The sequence below is a fragment of the Centruroides vittatus genome, unplaced genomic scaffold (genome assembly GCF_030686945.1).
Source record: "Centruroides vittatus isolate TY-2023 unplaced genomic scaffold, ASM3068694v2 scaffold_769, whole genome shotgun sequence".
Classification (NCBI taxonomy): domain Eukaryota; kingdom Metazoa; phylum Arthropoda; class Arachnida; order Scorpiones; family Buthidae; genus Centruroides; species Centruroides vittatus.
In genome coordinates this window covers 1,269,288-1,290,160 of record NW_027122717.1, presented here as the reverse complement: position 1 = coordinate 1,290,160, position 20,873 = coordinate 1,269,288, and the positions used below count along the sequence as shown (strand labels likewise).

General features: G+C 32.2%; 3 protein-coding genes and 1 long non-coding RNA gene across 5 annotated transcripts in view; 3 read left to right on the top strand and 1 right to left on the bottom strand.

Moving 5' to 3' along the window:
- LOC136989867 (uncharacterized) overlaps positions 1-5,854 on the bottom strand; it is a 77,218-nt gene extending 71,364 nt beyond the window's left edge. Inside the window, exons 1-2 of one of the 2 annotated variants that reach the window (XM_067288153.1) lie at positions 5,602-5,854; positions 2,335-2,723 (exon numbers count right to left, since the gene is read on the bottom strand). In XM_067288153.1, coding sequence (XP_067144254.1) covers positions 2,335-2,668 — 334 coding nt within the window. In that variant the 5' untranslated portion in view covers positions 2,669-2,723; positions 5,602-5,854. The remainder of the gene's footprint in view (positions 1-2,334; positions 2,724-5,601) is intronic. The other variant, XM_067288152.1, reaches the window with a different exon arrangement.
- A 2,895-nt stretch (positions 5,855-8,749) lies between these two features.
- Positions 8,750-9,469, top strand: LOC136989838 (jerky protein homolog-like). Its single transcript, XM_067288122.1, has one exon. The coding sequence runs from the start codon at positions 8,750-8,752 to the stop codon at positions 9,467-9,469; it is 720 nt and encodes a 239-aa protein (XP_067144223.1).
- A 158-nt stretch (positions 9,470-9,627) lies between these two features.
- On the top strand, positions 9,628-10,642 carry LOC136989934 (uncharacterized). The gene is made up of 2 exons (XR_010882977.1): positions 9,628-9,980; positions 10,259-10,642. It is a non-coding gene; the product is annotated as an uncharacterized lncRNA (long non-coding RNA).
- Positions 10,643-17,817: 7,175 nt separating this feature from the next.
- Positions 17,818-20,873, top strand: part of Cndp2 (Cytosolic non-specific dipeptidase 2) — a 57,668-nt gene continuing 54,612 nt past the window's right edge. Inside the window, exon 1 of the mRNA XM_067288170.1 lies at positions 17,818-17,973. Coding sequence (XP_067144271.1) covers positions 17,939-17,973 — 35 coding nt within the window. The 5' untranslated portion in view covers positions 17,818-17,938. The remainder of the gene's footprint in view (positions 17,974-20,873) is intronic.

Here is a 20,873-nt window from a genome sequence, read left to right as displayed (position 1 = left end):
ATTTGAAAATGACAGAATAATCAGCCATCTTTTTATTGTAACATTGTCAGCACATTCACCAAACCTGAATCCAAGTGACTTTTGGCTTTGGGTCATCTAAAGAATGTTGTGTTTAATGGAAACATTAAAAATTTAGTGGAACTGAAAGCCAGCAATATGAATCATACCCACATCATTTCCATAGAAACATTCAGATCTGTTATTGAACATGCTATTTTGCAATTTCAGCTTGTATCAAAATATGAAGGACAACATACTGAACATTTATTGTCAACTTGCAATCTTTTTTACTTTTGTATTGCCTTTCACTGTAATAAAACATGAATTGTCCGAGTAGCAAATTTTTGAACTAAATTTTTTTCTTCAACAAAATTCCATTGCTTCACAGGTAACTTATCCAATAACTCACTACTCACCACACCGGAATTACTTCAAAAAATTATGTATCCAGAACCTTTTACGACAAATATCGACAAACAAACATTTTCAAACCGTTTCTGGGCTCTGCTTCAGGTTTCAAATCATTTCTAGATGGATGTTCGATTGCTGTTAAATATCAGTTCGATTGGCATGTTGTTTAAATATCAGCTCGATTGTAGTTTGAAAGGATTTACAAAAAACCCACATCGCGCATGCATGACAAGTCAGCCCTTCTGTGTATAACGGGTGACTAGAGTATGCTGTGAATTAACTCTTGCCAGGCCAATGACAAAACCATCTCCTCTTTAAACGTTTCTTTGTTGATATTTGCATTATCACACCATAAAAGGTTCTGGGTACGTAATTTTTTTGAGGTAACTTATCTATTCAAAATGTCGTCATTCTGACCAGTGGTTCTTATATCAGACTATTGTGAAATCATAACTTTAAACATAATCGCCCTGTACTTTAATATTTGTGTTCCCTCCTAATTCATTAACAGAAAAATGCTTGAATATTAGTACATATTTAACAGGAACAAAAAGTTTTTACAAACAAACAGTAAAATCTGAAAAACAAATATGTATAATTTAAATAAATAAATTCATGTACTTTTTATTAAAAAATTCTGTGCCCTTATAAGTGTTTTCATGTCCCCATCTATAAGACATACCCACGATTTGAATACTTACTTCTATTCCTTTCTATGTTAAGAAAAGAAATCAGTATCCTTTTTTTCCATGAATATTGTACGTATAAATTTAAGACAATCATTCATATTCCCATTTATAATTTGGATCATATCTGAACATTTTCCCCTGGATTTCATTTGCTTGTGTGATTGCACAAAAGATCTTATATAATTATTTAATGAAATATTGGCTTTAATATGCTATTTTCTAGTAAATTTGACATTTATATTGTATCATTTATGTATAACAACATTTCCATTTCAATTTAATTTTATTTTAATTTGCTTAACATCTTACTTTTTTATTTATAACTGATTAAGTTAATGAAAGTAATTTTTTGCTGGGATAAGAAGTTAAATGTTGTTATTATGAATATAGAAATTGATTAGTCTATGCATTGCATATGCAAAATTAATTAATATCAGCAATTTTATTTGTTTATAAAACAATTTTTTAAAAGTAAAACAATTCAAAAATTATTAGATATACAAACTTATTTAGATATTGAATCCCGGTAAGGACTTCATCTTTATTTATCTTAAAAAAAATTTATTTATAAGTTGTAACAAGTAGCTGTCATAAATAAATCTTCAAATTTTCTGCCTTTAATTGTATTTATCTAATTTCAAATGGAATTTCTTATTAACTTTTTCTAAAATAATCAATGTCTTTTAATGAATGAAACTAAGTGTTAATTTTTTACTTCTATAAATAGTAAACAAGTGCACACCCAAAAATATAAAGGATGGGTTATAAACTCCATATAGTAACTGTAAACATATCCATATAGTGTTGTTATAAACTCTATATCATATCCATAGGCCATATGGATTATATTCCATAAGAAAAGTTTGCATCCATTACACTTTTACAGTAGAGATACAGAGAATTGGTTAGTTACACATGTGCCAAGCTGACACATCAGTTGATACAATTGTAAGCCAGAAGCTGGAAACAACCAATGAAAAGTAATGGATTAGGTCAAAAGTAACTTTTAACTAACTCATGTTACTTTTGAATAATATATAAAATGTAAAGTAAAAATAATAAATTTCATTTTTATTTTATTGTTACAGTTGTTGGTATAGTTGTAACTTTTTCTATCAATTCTAAAAATTATAAATTCAAAAAATGTTAACATATAATTTGATTTCTGATTAATTAATATCTGTTGTGTTTTATTAGTTATAATTTTTATCATCATTCTAAACACATTACATACCTTTATCAGCAGTTTCTAAAAATTTGAGCTCAGTTCCTTTTTCTTCTGCAACTACATCATCAGTAGGTAATTCATTTTCACTATCGGTAAGTGGACGCATATTTTTTTTAGCTCTTATGCACAGATTGAAATCATCATCAGAATCAGAACAACTATTGGTATTTTTATCACTAGTTTTTAAAATATCATTTGTTTGCATTGAAACAGAATCTTCAGTGTCTTCTAATGGTTCAGAATCATTTTGATTATCACTGTCAAAACAAACTGGCATTTTACCACTTTTCCATTGTTTCTTTTTTGTTCGTCTAGGATTAAACTCTTCATCAGAACTCATTGCATTTACATGAAAGAACTTTTCAAGTACATAATGATAAAATTAATTTTCATATCTGAAACAAAACAACAACAAAAATAAAAATTTTTAAACTCTATTATAATATTAAAAAATAACATTATGCTATGCAAATATTTATATATTAAAAGAAATGACACAAATTAAAAATTTGCAACCATCAATCAACCATCAAAATTTGACTCCATCAATTACTTAATTCAACAAATTACTCTACAATTCAATGGTCAACATTTTACTTTCAAACATTTTTCAAGGCCTTTCACATCTCATTATCAGTGTGTTCAATTTGGCAATGAGATGTGAAAGATCTCAAAAAAAAATTTAATAAAAAATAAATATGTTGACTCCTGGAATTATGTAAAGATCTTTTGAATTAAATAAAACAAACTATATATAATAAATAAAATGCATTTGCAAAATATTACCTTAAACCTTTTAATTTATTTTTACAGAATATTTTCAATGGAATGTCACTTTAAATTAATATTTAATATGTAAATTATTAATTAACAAATAAGTCATAAATTTACAAAACAACAAAGAAAAATAATAATAATTAAATTTTATTTAAACTTAACTAATTTCATTTGTAGCTAATTAATCAGTCTCATTTCTTATTTGATTATACAGGTATCCCATGTTAACACTGGATTTGATTAAAGTGTGAAATTAATTGTGTTAATCCCTTTATATGTCTGACAGAAGTTTTAATTTCTGCAGCTTTACCAGCCATCTTTACTTAACATGGACATCATATTTTGATTAATGCAATTTTGATATATGCAGTAAAATCAAGGGATTAATTAATTGCATTAATCAAGGGATACCTGTATTAAATAATCATTGAACACAATCCTTATAACAGCTTAATGTTTGTAACTTTATAAGCAAATAAAAGATATCTAAAAAATACAACTTAATTTTCATTAAAATTTAAACAATTTAAAGAGTAAATCTCAAATAATGGCTGCCTAAATATGAAATAAGGATAAAATTATTTTAATTTATTAATATATTTGACAATTTTCATATTTTAAATTTTTGTATAATATAATAATAATTGTAATATATATAAATATAATTATTATTATAAACTAACAAAACAGTTTTAAAGAACTGAACAGAATTATGTATCACCAGCAAATTGTTTTACTTATAATCAATTTTAAGTCTTTAATTTTTTGTTTTTTTAAGCACATATTTAGCACTTAAAAATAAATTAAAAGCTTATATTTACAAATCTTTTTCATACATAATTCTGCTGTTAATTTTTAAGGAGTAACATAACTTTTGCATGAAACTTAGATTTTTAATATATAGTTTCTACTCTTGTGAAGTTAATGCTCACTTATAATTTTTAAAAAAGGAATAAATTGTTCATCGTAATAAAAATATTTAATATTCATTTTATTAACTGAACTGTTAATTGAACTTAAAATTGAATTAATTAAACAATTATAGTACAATTAATAAAATGTCATCCACCCATACTCTGTATTATGTACAGTACAACATACAGGATTTGTTATATGGAAACTCACCCAACACACAGAACTATAAAAAAATAATTTGAATTATCATAATTTTCAATAAATAGACTTATAAATTACACACATACCTACAATATTTAAAAATAATAATAGTAATAATCTTTCTTATGGTAATTTGTTGCATAAATACTGTATAAACTAACACAAAACATGCCATTTATTTCCGCACAATTATGCTATATCAAAAAAAATGGAGATATTTACTATTAATCGTTTAATATACTTGTTTTGTGTGTTAATAATATAATAAAACCTAATTATTTCTTACTCAGTTTTCTGTATGAAGAATTATATTAATACATTCATAATTATAAATAGGGTTGTCAACTGTTCTCCATTTCACTTATTATCCTTCCATCCTCCTTTTATCAATAATGCCCTCTTTTAAACACAATTTTAATTGTTTGTTTTTGTTTAACATTACTTTATCATCTCCAAAAATTTACCAGCAAATGACATTCCAATACTTTTATCTTCTTATTCTAAAGTAATAACTTCATCTAAATCACTCATTAGAACAACCGAAAGAGAAAGATAGTACTATTAATCAAAGTTGGACAAGCAAATAAAATTTAGGGACTCATTTAGGGTGGCATCATGCAACAGTTGGTAATGATTCTAACATTGAGTTTAAAACCCTATTTATTACCTTTTTAATGTTTTATAATTTACAGTTAGTAGACATTTATAACAAACTACTTTGTTATAAATGTCCTCCATCGTACAATGTCCGTGTAATGTCCTTTGTGACACAATATTCTTTTTTGTACAAGAAAGTTGGCAACCTTAATTGTAAGCATAAATCTAGACCAGACTGTTAAAACTCTCCATAGCAGAGACCAGTTTATTTATTTAGCAAAGAAACAAATTGTTAGCAAACCTTTGACAAGATCTTTTAAAGTTCCAGAGCATCAACTAAGCACTGTGAAATGATCTTTGTGTTTCTTGATAGCATTTTGTACAAAATAATACCAACAAACATACAAGTAATATATGTAAATAGCTAAACAATTGTTTAAATAAATTGTTGCTTGTTGTATTTAAACAATTTCTATTACATGAATTAGAGTTGTTTAACATGTTTTTGTATGTGAGACTTGAATCTTTTGATAAGTAATTATAAAGAAACAATAGTTTAAAATTTAAAATACATAAGGTAAATATGCTTTTTATTTTAAAATATTATATAATTCATATATTAAATAGAAAAATTAATAAAGAAAAAAAGCGAGAAAGAATTGGAAGAAAAATTGTTTTATTGTTTTAGATCATCCGAAGTGATGACAATTGGACATTTGTACTTGTTTATTTTTAATGTAATTGCTTATATAATGCGATTACGACTTGTGAAATGAGAATTACCTCTTTCAGTCAACGATGTGAAGCATAATTTGTACTTAATTTATTCTTATTCCGCATGTCAAATGTACTTTTCTTCCTTAAAATTTTGCCGTCGATTGACTCTCTCCCATAATCCTTTGAGTAAGGACCCGGATTTTAGTTCTATATCATCACGCTAGATGTCTCGTACAGTTTGAACATCGTTTGGTTGAAATAGTGCACGTATTTACGTCAATTTGACGTCATTTTCATATTTGTTCATTATAAAAACGAAAGACGGACGTCAAATTGACATAAACACACGCAAAATTCGTAAACCAATAAATGTATTGTTTCTAAATTTATCGATGATAAGACGAAGACATGTCTGTGTAGATTTAAAACAAAATAATAATTAAAATACTGTATTAAATTTTTAACAAACGTTATTTTGGTAGAAATATTCTTCCTGTTTAAAATGTTTATAAATAAAAAATTACCGACGCCATATACATTTAGGAAGTAATCAACAAATTGTAAATCGCTTCCAAATACAAATCTTTTCATAGCTAGGAAAACGTAATACTATTTATTTCATTCTATTTGTTTTACGAATGAATAATACATTAGTAAATATCTACTATAACCATATAACATAAAATAATGTTTTTTACGTATATGATTTTTTTTTAAAGTTAGGCAAGGACATGGTACTCTGTTCATGTTCATACCAAGAACTTTTTTAAAACTCTTTCCGCCCAATGGACACTAACAGAGCCCGTTTTTTGCAAGCCCATTATGAGTTCGGCCAGGCCCACAATAGGGCGGCCAGGTGGTGAGGGACGGGCCAAGCCGGTTACATGGTTTTGATGGAATTCTGCAACGCAACACGATCTGTTAAAGAGGGGATTTTCAATAAGAAACTGGCCCCTATTTAAGTGTTAGACACATGAAGAAAATCAGGAAAAGTACGCGTGAACAGCTCGTTGGTCAAGAGCGAATTTGCGAAAAACCAACGAGCCAGTGTTCAATGCTTTTATCCACTCCGTTACTATCTATCTCCTCTGTTCATATGGAGTATGCAGCACCCGAGGCTATGACTCCGAAGAAACGATGATGGACGTATGCGTCCGATGCTTTCGTGTCTGCTTGGCCATACGTGAGCGCGGGGAATAATGCCTTCCGGGAGGTCTTTTAAACGACGCTGGCCACTATTTAGGCGTTACAGACGTGGAGAAAACCCGGAAACTCTACGTGGCTAGCCCATTCGAGCGCGGCGCGAACCCACGACCGAACTTCCAATGTTCAGAGAACGAAGACCGCACTCCGTTACTAGTAGACCGTGAAATGTTTTTCTGTGGGGCATTAAAAAATATCGTAAAGTTAGATCGATTCCAAAAATAGAATATTTTAAATTTTTTATTCTAGAACCTGAAAGATGTTCTATGTTCGATTTTGATGGAGTGAATCAGAAAAAAATATTTATTTTTGCGATTTGAATAAAAACTTTTTTCTAATTAATTTAAATTTGGAGATGTATTTCAAAACGGATCCGAACTTAGTTTACATTACGGAATCCTCATTCGAAATTAGACGGATGAAGGTATAGGCCAACATATTGGAATTTTTGTTTTAATAATCCATATTGAGAACAAGTGGGGAGTTTGGCTACCGTAGATTTCCAGGAAGAAAGACCCTGTAGTTATAATAAATATACAAACGTTTGGCTGGATGGCTGACAGGTTAAAGTGACAGTCCATCATTTTGGAGAATATGGGATCAAATCCGAATGGGTCAAAAATCCCAGGAGTTTTTTAGGAGTGGTCATAGATGGGGCCCGTTTATCACCACCCAGAAGCCCTAGAATACGGCCCCTGATTGTACCCTAACGTTAATGAACTTGTTAGAAAGACTTTCTTTAGTGAAAAAAGCTTCAAAAAGAGTTAGAGCTTAGGAAACTTTAAAAAAATAAATAAAGTACACTCTTCCTTTTCCGGGCTGATCAAAGGCAATATACTGTACACTGCTACAAACCTTTCTGCACCCGTAGTGTGTATATTTTTTAATTTTTTGTTTCGAGTTTGTAGAAGCTCACAATCCATCAACTACTGCTGACGTGATAATGATACTAAATAAGAAGGAAAGGTGAGGGTGCTCTGTTTCAATTGTGAGGTTAGCCGACCGACTGCGCGACCGATTGTCGCGCGGTCACGATTAACATGTGGGAGTAGGAAAACCTCTCAGAGACGGGTTCCTCATCGCCAAACCGTTTAATAAAAATAAAAATTTCTTACAACAAAGCCGACAAAGAGGCGTATTGCCATTCCAACAGAGGTGAAATGAGTCCTGTCAAGAAAAAAGCCCAAATATCCAGACGGTCATTTAGATTCCTCCGGCAAACTTGAAGCGGAGAACAATGATTTAGGACGCACAGTAGGGGAAACTTGCCTAATTCGTACTTGCGCCTAATTCGTACTTCTCTTATATCTCGACTCTGGTAATAGCTATTAGCGCTTCTGGTGGCAAAAAAGTAAATAACAATCGGCCATATTACTATCTGAAGGAGAAGACGCTGTTACGCTGCTCCCGACAAAAATATTGAAAAGGTAAATTTTTTCAACCTTTTCTGTAATATTTTTGCACATTTCGTAAGAATTTTTTTCAAATTGGATCGTGTGTAAGTTTTTTAACTATCTGTGATGTATTAATGCGTATTTTTGTGATTTCATCTAATGTGATGATATATGCGTATTTGTTGTCAAATTTTTTTGCGGCAAATGTAAAGTTCGTTCGACTCTTGCGCCTATTTCGTACTCTAGGCAAGTTCTTAAAGCGTACTGGTACGATTTAGGAAAACAATTTTAGGTAAATGTCACAATAAGCTATTACCGATTCGTAAAATGTTATTATTATTATTTTTTATAAGTTTCTGATTTGAAAAATAACCACAAAAGTTCAAATCAAATTAAAACCTAATTGTCTTTAATTTTAGAACAATATGTCAAAAAGAAAATATAATTCTTGGAGTAAAGAAAATATGAAAGAAGCGATTAAAAAATATAATGACGGGACCTTACAATTTAACGAAGTTTGTCGTGTATATAATGTATCGAAACCGACATTTAGATGACATTTACAAGGACTGAATACACATCAAACAATTGGACGTCCGAAAGATTTAACTGAGGAAATGGAAACAGAACTAGTCAGACATGTTTTACTGTTGGAATCTAGATTTTTCGGTCTGACAATAACCGACTTACGGCGCTTAGCTTATCAGTTAGCAGAAAAATATAAATTGAAACATAGATTCAATAATGAATCGCAACTGGCCGGATGGAAATGGTATTATAAATTTATGAAGAATCACCCAGAAATATCCTTACGCACTCCAGAAGCAACATCAATGGCTCGCTGCAAAGGATTCAACAAAGAAACGGTTATGGCATTCTTCGACAAATATGAATCAATCTTAGATGCAGGTCAATTTACAGCGGAACAAATTTATAACATGGACGAGACTGGTTTAAGCACTGTTCATAAGCCTTCTAAGATTTTGGCTCGTAAATGGAAACACCAGGTCGGAGCTGTCACTAGTGGCGAACGTGGTATAAACACCACATGCATCTGCTGTATGAACGCTGCTGGAGAATTCGTGCCACCCATGCTTATATTTAAACGTAAGAGAATGACAGGTGACTTAAAGCGTGGTGGGCCACCGAATACGTTGTACAGTTGTTCAGAAAGTGGATGGATTCAGAGTACATTATTTGTCGAATGGCTTAAACATTTTATAAAGTGTCTGAGACTGCAAACATCACAAGACAGTCAAGTTCTTCTCATCTTAGACGGTCATTCGACACACACAAAGAACATTGATGCCATTCATCTTGCAAGGGACTATGAATAATTATGCTCTCTCTGCCAGCACATACCACACATAACTTGCAACCACTAGATAGATCATTTTTCAAATCAACTGAATTTAAAACTGAATTTTAGTGCTGCTAGCGCATCGTGGATGCGAAACCATCCTGGTTCCATAATAAAGCAAACAAAAATCGCAGAAATTTTGGGAGAGGCATATCCTCGAGCCGTTTGTATGGACACAGGCATGCATGGCTTCGAATCTTGCGGATTGTGGCCTTGCAATCGCTTTAAAATCAGGGATGAGGAATATGTTGTTCTTGACGAAGATGCTAATCTAAGTGAATCGGCGGAAGTCGCCCAGAATCTGGCAACTAAAAGGCAGCAAGAACAAACAGATACTTTAACATGTATGGCACAATCCAATCAGACTACTGAGCAAGAACAGACTGAAGAAGTTGAGTACCCACAACTTCCTGAGGTACCAATAACTCACCCTACGGAAAAACAGCAAGATCAATGTCTAGAAGAGAAAGCCAAGGAATGTTCTTTAGGTAACAAAGTAAACATTTCTAATACAGAGACAGTTTCGATGGCCGGAATGGCCGAGCGGTAAAGGTGGCAGCCTACCGCTCTGGGGGACCCGGGATCGAATCCGAACGGGTCGATTAATCCCCAGGAATTTTTCGGGGGGTGGTCCGTTCGGATATGTCGGGCCCCGTCCCTCACCACCCGGTCGCCCCATTGTGGGCCTGGCCGAACCCATAATGGGCCTACTAAAAGAGGCCCTCTTAGTGCCCACAGGGCGGAAAGAGTTAAAAAAAAAAAAAAGGTAACAAAGTAAACATTTCTAATACAGAGACAGTTCGAGCGACACTTGAAATAATATCTCCAATATATGCTATTCCTGGAAATTCAAAACAAATAAAAAGAAGAACTACAAGCGCTCTTGTTCTTACAGAAAGTCTTTATAAAAAATACCTCGAGAATAAAATAAAAGAATACAATAAGAAAAACGGATCAAAGAATCTTGGTGCAAAGAAAACTAAAACTACTGAAATATCACAATAGGAAAATAAAAAAAGAAACAAGAAGATGAAAATAACAGTTGGTACTGTAAATTCTGCCAAGAAGACATAAAAGAAAGTATGATCAAATGCACACAATGTGAGATATGGGTACATGAACTTTGCGCAGGAATCAATAAAAAAAACAACGGATTACAACTGCGATGACTGCCAAGGATTGGCGAAGACCATCAGCCGAATTTGCTAAGAGTTAATCTACATACATATTAATAGAATATTGATTAAGATTTTGATTCTTAAGACTGCAAACCAATGATAGGGTATCAGTACGATTTAAGATGAATGGTCCTAAATCGTACTTTTTATGTGTTTTTTAAAATTGTTTATATCTTAGAAGTTTATAAGATTTATGCTAAATTTTATTATGGTCGTAATAAAATATTTCCCAAATAAAAATAATTTGTGTTTATTAATTTCGATAATATGATGGTTTTTCCTTAAGAGGTACGAATTAGGCAAGTTTCTCCCTACAACTCGCAGCGATGACCAGGTGCACCTGGGTTGGTTCTTGACGGGGCGGGGAAACAAATCCTGGGACGTCGAACAAACGTTTGATGTGTAAGGACAGGAACACAAAAATTTCGTGAGAGGAGCGCTATGAACCAAGAGCCAAGAACTAATAACCTAGAACGTCACATCCTTTTTTCGGACGGTTTATATAAGTTTCTCTTGGGTCCCAGATCGAACATGCCGATAGGTCGATGCCGACTTGCCCGGCTCTCTAATTGGTCCCCCTCCTCGTTACAAATTGTAACGAGATCGGATCCCAGATCGCGGTATGAGTCAACATCGAGTGACAATTCGATTCCTATCGAAGATGTTCGATCTAAGTACTCAAATTCATCTATTGTTTTAATATGAGTAGTTCGATTTTTGTCCGAAATTTCTACAAACATGTCCTTATATGGACATAAAACATTCGTTTTTCGTTTGATGGTTTCTTTTTACATTAAAATAATTATTAATATTATTTTCTTCTATACAAAAAAAAAAAACTTTTCCGTTTTCTTTTTGCACAAATTCTAGGCCCACTTCCGAAGCTTCACACAATCAAAACGGAGGAATTGTTACAGAAGTTGCAGCGATTTATTTCTGGAGAAGACAGATTTTATAAATCAACAGATTTAGTTTGCGAAAGACACTTTGCACTCCACTTTATTATCAAAGATTGGAGTGCTTCTAACAGAAGTATGTGGAAATTTCTGGAAGTAAATGGAAGTGTAGGAAAACTTAAAAAATTTAATGGTAATTTGTTTATTCGACTGTATTACATAGTTTTGTGATGTTTTGTTTTAGATTATGCTAAATATTACTCCATGCATCCTTCAGATGACAATAGAAAAATCTTCCTATTTTCTGATACTCCTCATCTTATAAAAACAATCATAAATCGGTTTCTTAAAGGACATAATTTACACTAAGTCTAATTTTTTAATAAATTTATTTAAATGATATATTTTTGAACAGTAACTTTATTTATTTATGTTTTGAATGATGGCATCATTAAATGCAAATATTATCAAGTTTTGCTTGACCTGGATTCTAGAGCAAGATGCTTAAATGTTCGACCTACACTAATCATATTTATCCAAACACTTTTCAAAAGATGAAAGTCAAAATTGGCTACCCAAGTATGTTTCTGTTAGGTTAAGTATACGATGGATAATAGTATTTACGACTGTTCTTAAAAATTAGATGAACCTAACATAGTTTATTTATTTTGAATTTATTTAAATTAATTCAGTCCATCTGCAATTGAGTTGCAGATGAACTAAAGTTTTATGCTCAAGGGGGTGACAACAATACTATTGATGTGAGTTTAATAATCGGATTCACAAAAGGTATAGATGATCTTTTAGATTCTCTTAACAGGCGATTTTGTTCAGAAGGTGTGAGAAAAGAATCAAATGATCTATAAGTATGAGTAAAAAATATTACCATACTTTTACTGTTTTGCTTTTTGACTTATATGGTTTTCTTTTAATAATTTAACAAAATGGTTATTTATTATTTCTGTTGAAGGTACTTAAAGATAATCTCAAATGGCTGAACACCTGGTAAACAGTGTTAAAAACAAGCAAGCAACATCTGTCAGAAGAGTTTTTAACTCTTCAAACAGCTGGGGAGAGTTACTTTGATGTTAGCTATAGATCTGATTCAGCATCTATATGACTGCAATTACAGATATGTTTTAACAGGGAAAACAAGCAAAAATATGCTCTCGATCTCAAATTAATAGTGTCCCTGACTTGCCCTATACATCATACTTTCCCGATAACAACAGAGTCATGTCGGACAACTATGTAACTCCTTTCTGGAAAAAATTTTTGAATTGAAATTATATAACTTCCTGTCACCGGAAGACCACCATATCTTTCCATATCTGGTCTCGGCTTTCATCTATCTAATTCCGTTTTTGGGATTAATTAAAGAAGGAATTTATAGATCTACAATTTTTTTCAAATTGCAGCCCAATAATTTTTTCATTTTTTTCAAATTTGTTTTAATTCAAATCTATGTATCGTGCATAAATCATAATTTAAATAGCACTTTCTATCATTAAATCACAAAGCAAGCTTCAGAAAAACAACAGAACTCCTATGGGAATCCCCGTGCACCTAAGACTCTTAAACCCAGGCTGACTTACGCGCCATTTTTAGGCAAAATCAGTGTACTATAGTCTGTTGCCACGTGTTTGCTGTAATTTTAGTGTTGAATTGTAAGGCGAAATGAAAGGTTGTTCTGCAGTTAATTGCCCAAACCGTTTGAAATAGTTAACGGGTTTATTATTATTTAATGTGTATTTAATGATTTTACTTTTTAAGATAAGAACACGGAAGACGTGTGAATTATTTTGCTACTATCAATTACTCGCTTCTATCGGAAAGGCATAGATTCGAATCACATTTAAAATGAATTCTATCCTTCTAGTCAAATTTATATTTTTCGGTTCTTTTCCCATTTTAAAATGCGACAAATAATAGCGAGGTTGAGGCCAAAGTTTTAAACGCGAAAACATGTACGTCGGACGTTCGGCGCCGCTTTCTTGTAAGCCTAGAAGTTTGACAATGGTGTTTGGAAAGTCAGTGGAATTATGCTCGACATTCCAAACGCCCTTGTCAAACTTCTAGGCTTACAAGAAAGCGGCGCCGAACGTCCGACGTACACGTTTTCGCGTTTAAAACTTCGGCCTCAACCTCGCTAATAGACTTTAACATAGGATCGAGTTAATTATGAATTCAGAACTTATTTATTTGTTTTTATTATTCGAATTGTGAAACTTGGAAAAAAAGATTTAAATATAAATACTACACGAAAATATATTTTTATTTTCATCAATTATTTCCATTAATTGCTATAATAATTCCACGTATTTAAATTAAATTATAATAAAAAATATCTAAAACTGTACTCGCGGAACTCGGTTTAATGTGATTTTATTTTTCATGCCATTGTTTTACTAGAAACTTACAACTTCTTAAAACTCATTAAATTTGTATTTTTTCATTCATTATAAATCGTGTGTATTTTTTTTCTTTTTTCTTCATTCGTCATAACTGTTAGAAACATCATATTGTATTAATTGACAAGTTGTCATTTTTTAGGTGTATACAGGTACTCCGCACTTTACGACGAGTTCCGTTCCGACGACTACGTCGTTAAGCGAATTGGTCGATAAGCGAGGAGCTTGCGCCGGGAATATAGGATCGTTGTAAAATTATACAAATTATGCAACAAACTTCAAATTTATTCATAAAAAGACTATTATAGTACGCTATTAGCAGTGGCGTAGCGTGGGTGTCAGCCGCCCGGGGCCGAGGAAAATTTTGCCGCCCCCTTATTTAGGTATCTCAATTTAAAAGACTAAAATATACAGTAATTCTAAAGAACTTTTCGGCAAGAACAATCATCATTATTGTGTATTGTACAGGTTACAAATAAAAAAGTCATGTATATATGTTTTACAATATAATAATCATATTTTTTACAAAAATTTTTACAAGATATTATTATTATTTATTGTGAAATTTTGCCGCCCTCTAAAAGTGCCGCCCGGGGCGGGCCGCCCCTGCCGCCCCCACCACGCTACGCCACTGGCTATTAGCCTATTATAGTACGCTTAGTGCGCATGTCACCATTCGCCATGACCGACACTCAAGCTGAGAAAGGGGATTCGAATTGCAGGTCGAAACTCGATTGGTCGTTAAGCAGATAGGTCGTAAAGTGAGGAGTACCTGTTATTTGTAAATGTAATGTATAATCATGTATTTTTTCAGTCATAACTCTTAATAGAGATACGAATGCTTTTATATTAATGAATGAGCAAAGATGAATTTTCTTTTTTATCTCTTTCTTGTACTTAAAATTATGCTAACATTAAGATACAACACTTGGGGAGAAATTTAATAAGTGTTTTCACTTAAGAGTGAAATACTTATTAAATTGTTTCATGTGTATATATAATTTAAAAACTTGGTTCCGATTTTTTTATTATTATTTGTTTATGACAACACGACACACTTGCTATCTGCCGAAGAGGATGCCTTCCGGGAAAACTTTGTGGATAACTGGCCTCCATTTATATTAGAATCAGTCCAGAGTTAATCTTCTTACACTCGTCAACACCGTCGCTCAGTATAATTCCCCTAAAAAAAGAATTAAATTCCACATATTTATCGAATTTGTGATTTCTAAGTTAGATTCCATATATGTAACTATGCCTCGTAAATTGTATGCCTCATAAAGGCCTCGAATCCAGTGGCTTTCAAGGAATTTAAGTTCAAGTTCCCTGTCAATTTGACAACACTATATGATTGTATCTTTGATGAGTGGTGATTCTCAAACTGTCACGCACGTCTTACTAGGAGGCAAAGATCCTTCTACGAGTTGAAAATAATGATATCGATCATTTCTTTGCAAATAAAACTCACACGGATATTCAATATTCTATTCGCTACTTTTCATACAATATAGTATTAAATTGATCATTCACTATCCTAATGCGCTTTAGATCAGTCTACATCGTTTAACTTTCCTTGTAGAAAATACTAATTTTAAAATTAATGTCTCAAAACCTGTAATAATGAGTTATTCGCTAATTCGTAATACTCGGTTACCCACTTTCTACACAGATAATAATCAGTAATAAACAGATAATAAACCGCTCGGCCATCAGGCCGTCTATAAAATAGACGTTCTGATGGCCGAGCGGTTAAGGTGGCAGCCTGCCGCTCTGGAAGACTTTTCGGGAGTGGTTCGTCCGGATATGTCGGGCTCCGTCCCTCACCACCCGGCCAGGCCGAACCCATAGTGGGATTGCTTAATTAAAGAGACTCTCTTAATGCCCACAGGCGGAGTTTTAAAAATCTTGTAAAATAGGTCAATTTCTTTTGGCCTGGGAGTGATTTTCTATTTCAAACTTACATTCAAAAAACATGTTGATAAAATCATTAAATTCCTAGCTATTCGTAGAAAAATCCTTTCGCGCTTTTGCGATACTATATATAAACTAGCAGAAAACCCAACGTTGCTTGGGCGTTTTATAAAAATTATATTTAGTTTTGTTAAATTTCCTGCCAACAGATGGCGCTACGTGTAAACCAGCAAACAATTGATTTACAGAAACCCAATAGATGTTTTGGAATGCGATGCTCGACATTATCTAAGTAAGCTGTATGTAAACGAAACTGCCGAGTTTCGAAGCAATTGGTCGAACGGCCTGGGCGTGTGTAGCGAAGAAACATTTGAAGGAACATTCTCATTTACATATATAAATGGTTTGTGTGTAAAAAAATGTACTATTAAAAATTATGTGCCCTTGAAACATCTGAATTATTTAACTATAAATGATATGTGAAACATTTTTTAAAAAAAACGAGCGTCAGGTGAATCGAAACCAGCATTGCAAGTTGCAATTCATATGAGGGGAGAACGCATCTCACTTGACCACCAGCGTTATTATTATCATTATTATTATTCAATCACTAATTTATACAAAGATATGTCCAGTACAACACGTGACATGTATAGCATTTACAAAAGACCTTGGTGGAAAAACCAAGGCCTTTCGCTCTGGACGGCTTCTTCCACCATTTCTTTGGACTCCTTTCTGTCAGTCTCGTCTGGCGTGACCGTGTCTCCACCGTCCATTCCGCAACTTCGGGATATCGGCCCTCCAGATAATGGACGAGAGACGAGGCGCTGTCGTTCGGAGTTATGACGATCACCCGTTTGGCGTCGGGTGTATGCGACTCCTCCTCCGCAACTTTCGGAAGCAACCGTGTTACACCAGGCCAAGACGAGGCGCCATCCTCGGGCTCAGGGATTATCATAGCATCTTGTACGACGGCTAGATGGCCAAGTGGCTAATTTGTCAGCCTACCGCTCCGAGGGATCCGGGAAAAAATCCGAATTTATCGAAAAACCTCAGAAATTTTGCAATAACGGTCTATCCCGGATATGTCGGACCTTACCACTCGGTCACTCCATTGTGGATCTGGACTAATCTACGATGAGTAATTAGAAAGGCCCTCTTAGGGTGTGAACAGGACAGAAAAAGTGACCCATTGTGAATCTGATCAATAGAAATGGGTAGTCGGTAGAAATGTACTAAATATCAGTCTTACATTTTTTAATAATTAAATTCTAATAATAAAAACTGAAATCGAAGTAAGTTATTTGTTACAGATAGAAATTGGCTCGAACCGATCTTAACGGAAATGTATTCAGTGTTACATTTCAAACTTAGAAGTTATCATCAATAATACATAATTTTATTTCGTTATATAATATACAGTGACTCTAGTTTACCAGGTTTTTATTTTAAATTTTATAAACGTTCGGGTAGCATTCGGTCGCCCCATAGTAGGCACAATGGAATTGATTAAACACACCCTTTTTTTTTAACTCTTTCCGCCCTGTGGGCACTAAGAGGGCCTCTTTTAGTAGGCCCATTATGGGTTCGGCCAGGCCCACAATGGGGCGACCGGGTGGTGAGGGACGGGGCCCGACATATCCGAACGGACCACCCCCCGAAAAATTCCTGGGGATTATTCGACCCGTTCGGATTCGATCCCGGGTCCCCCAGAGCGGTAGGCTGCCACCTTGACCGCTCGGCCATCCGGCCGTCTAAACACACCCTTTTAGTGCCAATAGGGCGGAAATTGTTTTAAAAAATTAATTAATTAAATAAAATAAAAATATTGTTTTCTAATTTTGTTTTAACGTTAATTTATAGTTATTATGAAATTGAATTAATTTTCTATATAAGATTCATAATTATGAAACTAATAGCAAATAATGACGTAATCCACTGGGAGGCGTTTATGACTGATAACACGTATGATCTGTGCATGTGACAGTTGAATAATTTCACATTTAGTTTTGATTTTGTGCACGTCGACAGAAAGTTATTTTAATTCAACATGGTGCTAGACAAAGATTTAGAAGCTATTTTTAGGTAATAATTTATTATTTTAGAATCATTATTGCAACTATTTAATATTTTATAATGTACAGTACATTTTGCGTGTTAAAAGCGCGCAATTATGTATTTCTATTGAATTTTTTTATGGAAAAAAATATATTTTAAACGTAATTATATACATTTAATTATACTAATTTATTATTTACGATCGAGCTTTATTATTTCTATATAAAAATAAAAAATCGCATAAAAATTTCCCGAAAACTCGATTTAAAAAATAGCATGTCATCAACCGGGCAACGATCGTGTTTATATCCGCATTTTATTGCAATTATAGCGCACCCTTGCAGGATTTTTATGCAACAAGAGATTCTACAAAAAAATGTTTTTTTTTGCACACGTGTTTTTTAAATGAAATTCAAGAACTGCCTCATACTCGGTCTTGAAATATAAAATTTGGGTTACAATTGCAACTTTATTGCTAATAAATTGCTAAATTACTAATAAAAGCAATTTATCTCATAAATATTTAAGTACTGTATAATGGAAAAAAAAATCCAAAAAGAAATTTGATTTATAACTAATAATCTATGAAATTTTCAAAAGCAATGTTACACAGAGCAAATGTGTATTAAGAACCAACTGAAGAAATTAGTGTAGAATAAATTATGTTTTAGATTTGCTTGTTACAAATTCTAAACTATGATTTTAATGAATCGACAGCAGTTAATAATAATTTGCCTAACTGGGTTCAGAGATTATCAGTTAAATAATGACTCAAACTAAACATTTTTGTGAATAATTCAAATTAGTTATTAATTGCACATATTTTTAAACACCTACATAAAAAAATAATCATGTAAAAAGAATAGATTATTAATGAAAATGAATATCTTAATGAACCAAGTGACAAATAAATATTCTCATTAGGGTTTCCCATTTCCTGATCTTTTGCTTCGTCGCAGGATTCTGGGATAAAAGTGAACTGTTTCCCGGGATCCTGGGAAATCCCAGGATAGAATTAATTATTTTTAAGATATACAAAATATAAATTGAAATTAAATGATATAATTATTTTTCATTTTTTAAAGTAATTTAATATGTTCTACAACTGCCAAAATCATATTAATAATGCTGCGTAAGATATATATTAAAAATTACATATAAATTTTCACAAATAGAAAAAAATTTATTAAAGTTTGCTGGTAACTCCATACAACAACAACAGAAATGCTTTGAATTGAGTTAAAAATTTAAAGAATAAAATGAACTTCTAACTTAGAAGTTTGATCTAAGTTCATTTTATTCTTTAAATTTTTAACTCAATTCAAAGCATTTCTGTTGTTGTTGTATGGAGTTACCAGCAAACTTTAATAAATTTTTTCTATTTGTGAAAATTTTCAATATTTAAATAAAACATTTACAAATACAAATTATTATTGTAAATTTTTATAACAAGATTTTAAAAAGCAAAGATGGTCAATATTTCGATCACTCAATCTGGTTGTTATTTTAGTAATGAAAAGTCCTGCTATCGAGAATGCCCTTTCCTATTCAATTGATGTGAGAGGAATCATGTTTAATGCATTTAAGAGAAGACAGATGTTATGTGTTTTTTTCACTTGTAGCCTGGAAGATTTCTAGTATTCTTGATTTGTCTTCCTTGGCTGTGGCTGCTTTAATAGCGGCATTGAGCTTATATCCTTATAATTCAGCAGTTTGTTTGGCTTTAATAATCAGGTTTATGAAGAAAAACTTCATACTTGCAGACTTTGTACTGATTTGTATCCTTGCCCAATTTGCATAACCTGGCATTATGCAGTTATTGAAGCCACTGGGCATGGTTAAAAATTAAGACAGCATAAGCACAATTATTCCAGATATTACAGGTTCTGACAAGTAAAGAATTTTCAGAGTCCTGCCATGAATAAGCTACATATTGATTATTGACCATCTGTGACATGCCATAACGAGCAAAAATTTAAAAAACTAATAAGTAGGTTTAAAATTAATAAATACAAATTTATTCTGACAGTTTATGAGTTAATTATACTTTCTATTTGCAAAATTTCCTCAACATTAACACAAAATAAGAAAAAGTGAACTTTTAAGAAAAATCCCGGGTTAAAAAATCAGCCGAGATCCCGTTTGAGAAACCCTAATTCTCATAGTCTTCCATTTAACTTTTACAGGTCTATGAATCAAAAAATAAGGATTTTGATTTTTGGATTTTGATCTTTAATGAATGTGATTGTTTTGTTTTTTAATTCTAATTTATTAAATGAAATGACTAAGTAGAGTTGCAATATTACATCACAGTCAGAATTATGATACTTTAATGAGTATCTAACTTTTCATATATTTGCTAATTTTCATTAACAAACTTATAATTTACTTGAAATATTGATTTGTGTTTAAAAATTGTTTTTTAATTATTAAAAATGCAATAAACCCTCTGTTTGGACTTGGACTAATAAGGGTGAAGGTTATCCAGATTTACTAAAGTCCAAGTTAGCAGGGTGTTTTCTCTGACAATGTGGAAAGGGAGAAGGTGGATATATGGTACAGTAATTTATTATGATCAGCTTTATATAGAAGTTCTACTGAACTTTAGTAAGTTATACTAATGAATTTATTATTAAAAGAAATCAGCTTAAAAAATTTCATGACAATACAGTATACAGTATACAGCAATAAATAGTCCTTAGTAATTTATCAACTACAGTATTGCACAATATTGCAAAATATTGCTCAGTATTGCAAAAATGGCCAGATATCAAAAACACTTGTTACCATATTTTACGGACTATAAGACACACCTTAATTTTGGAGGCAATTTTTCGAAGAAAAAAGTGCGTCTTATAGTCCGTAAAATACGGTAATTATAATTCTTTGGTTGTCGAGAACTTTTTACAGTTTGAGATTTACTGTAT

Bases quoted from the DNA above. Each gene is read 5' to 3' on its own strand.
- LOC136989838 (XM_067288122.1), top strand. From the start codon at position 8,750: ATGGAAACAGAACTAGTCAGACATGTTTTACTGTTGGAATCTAGATTT.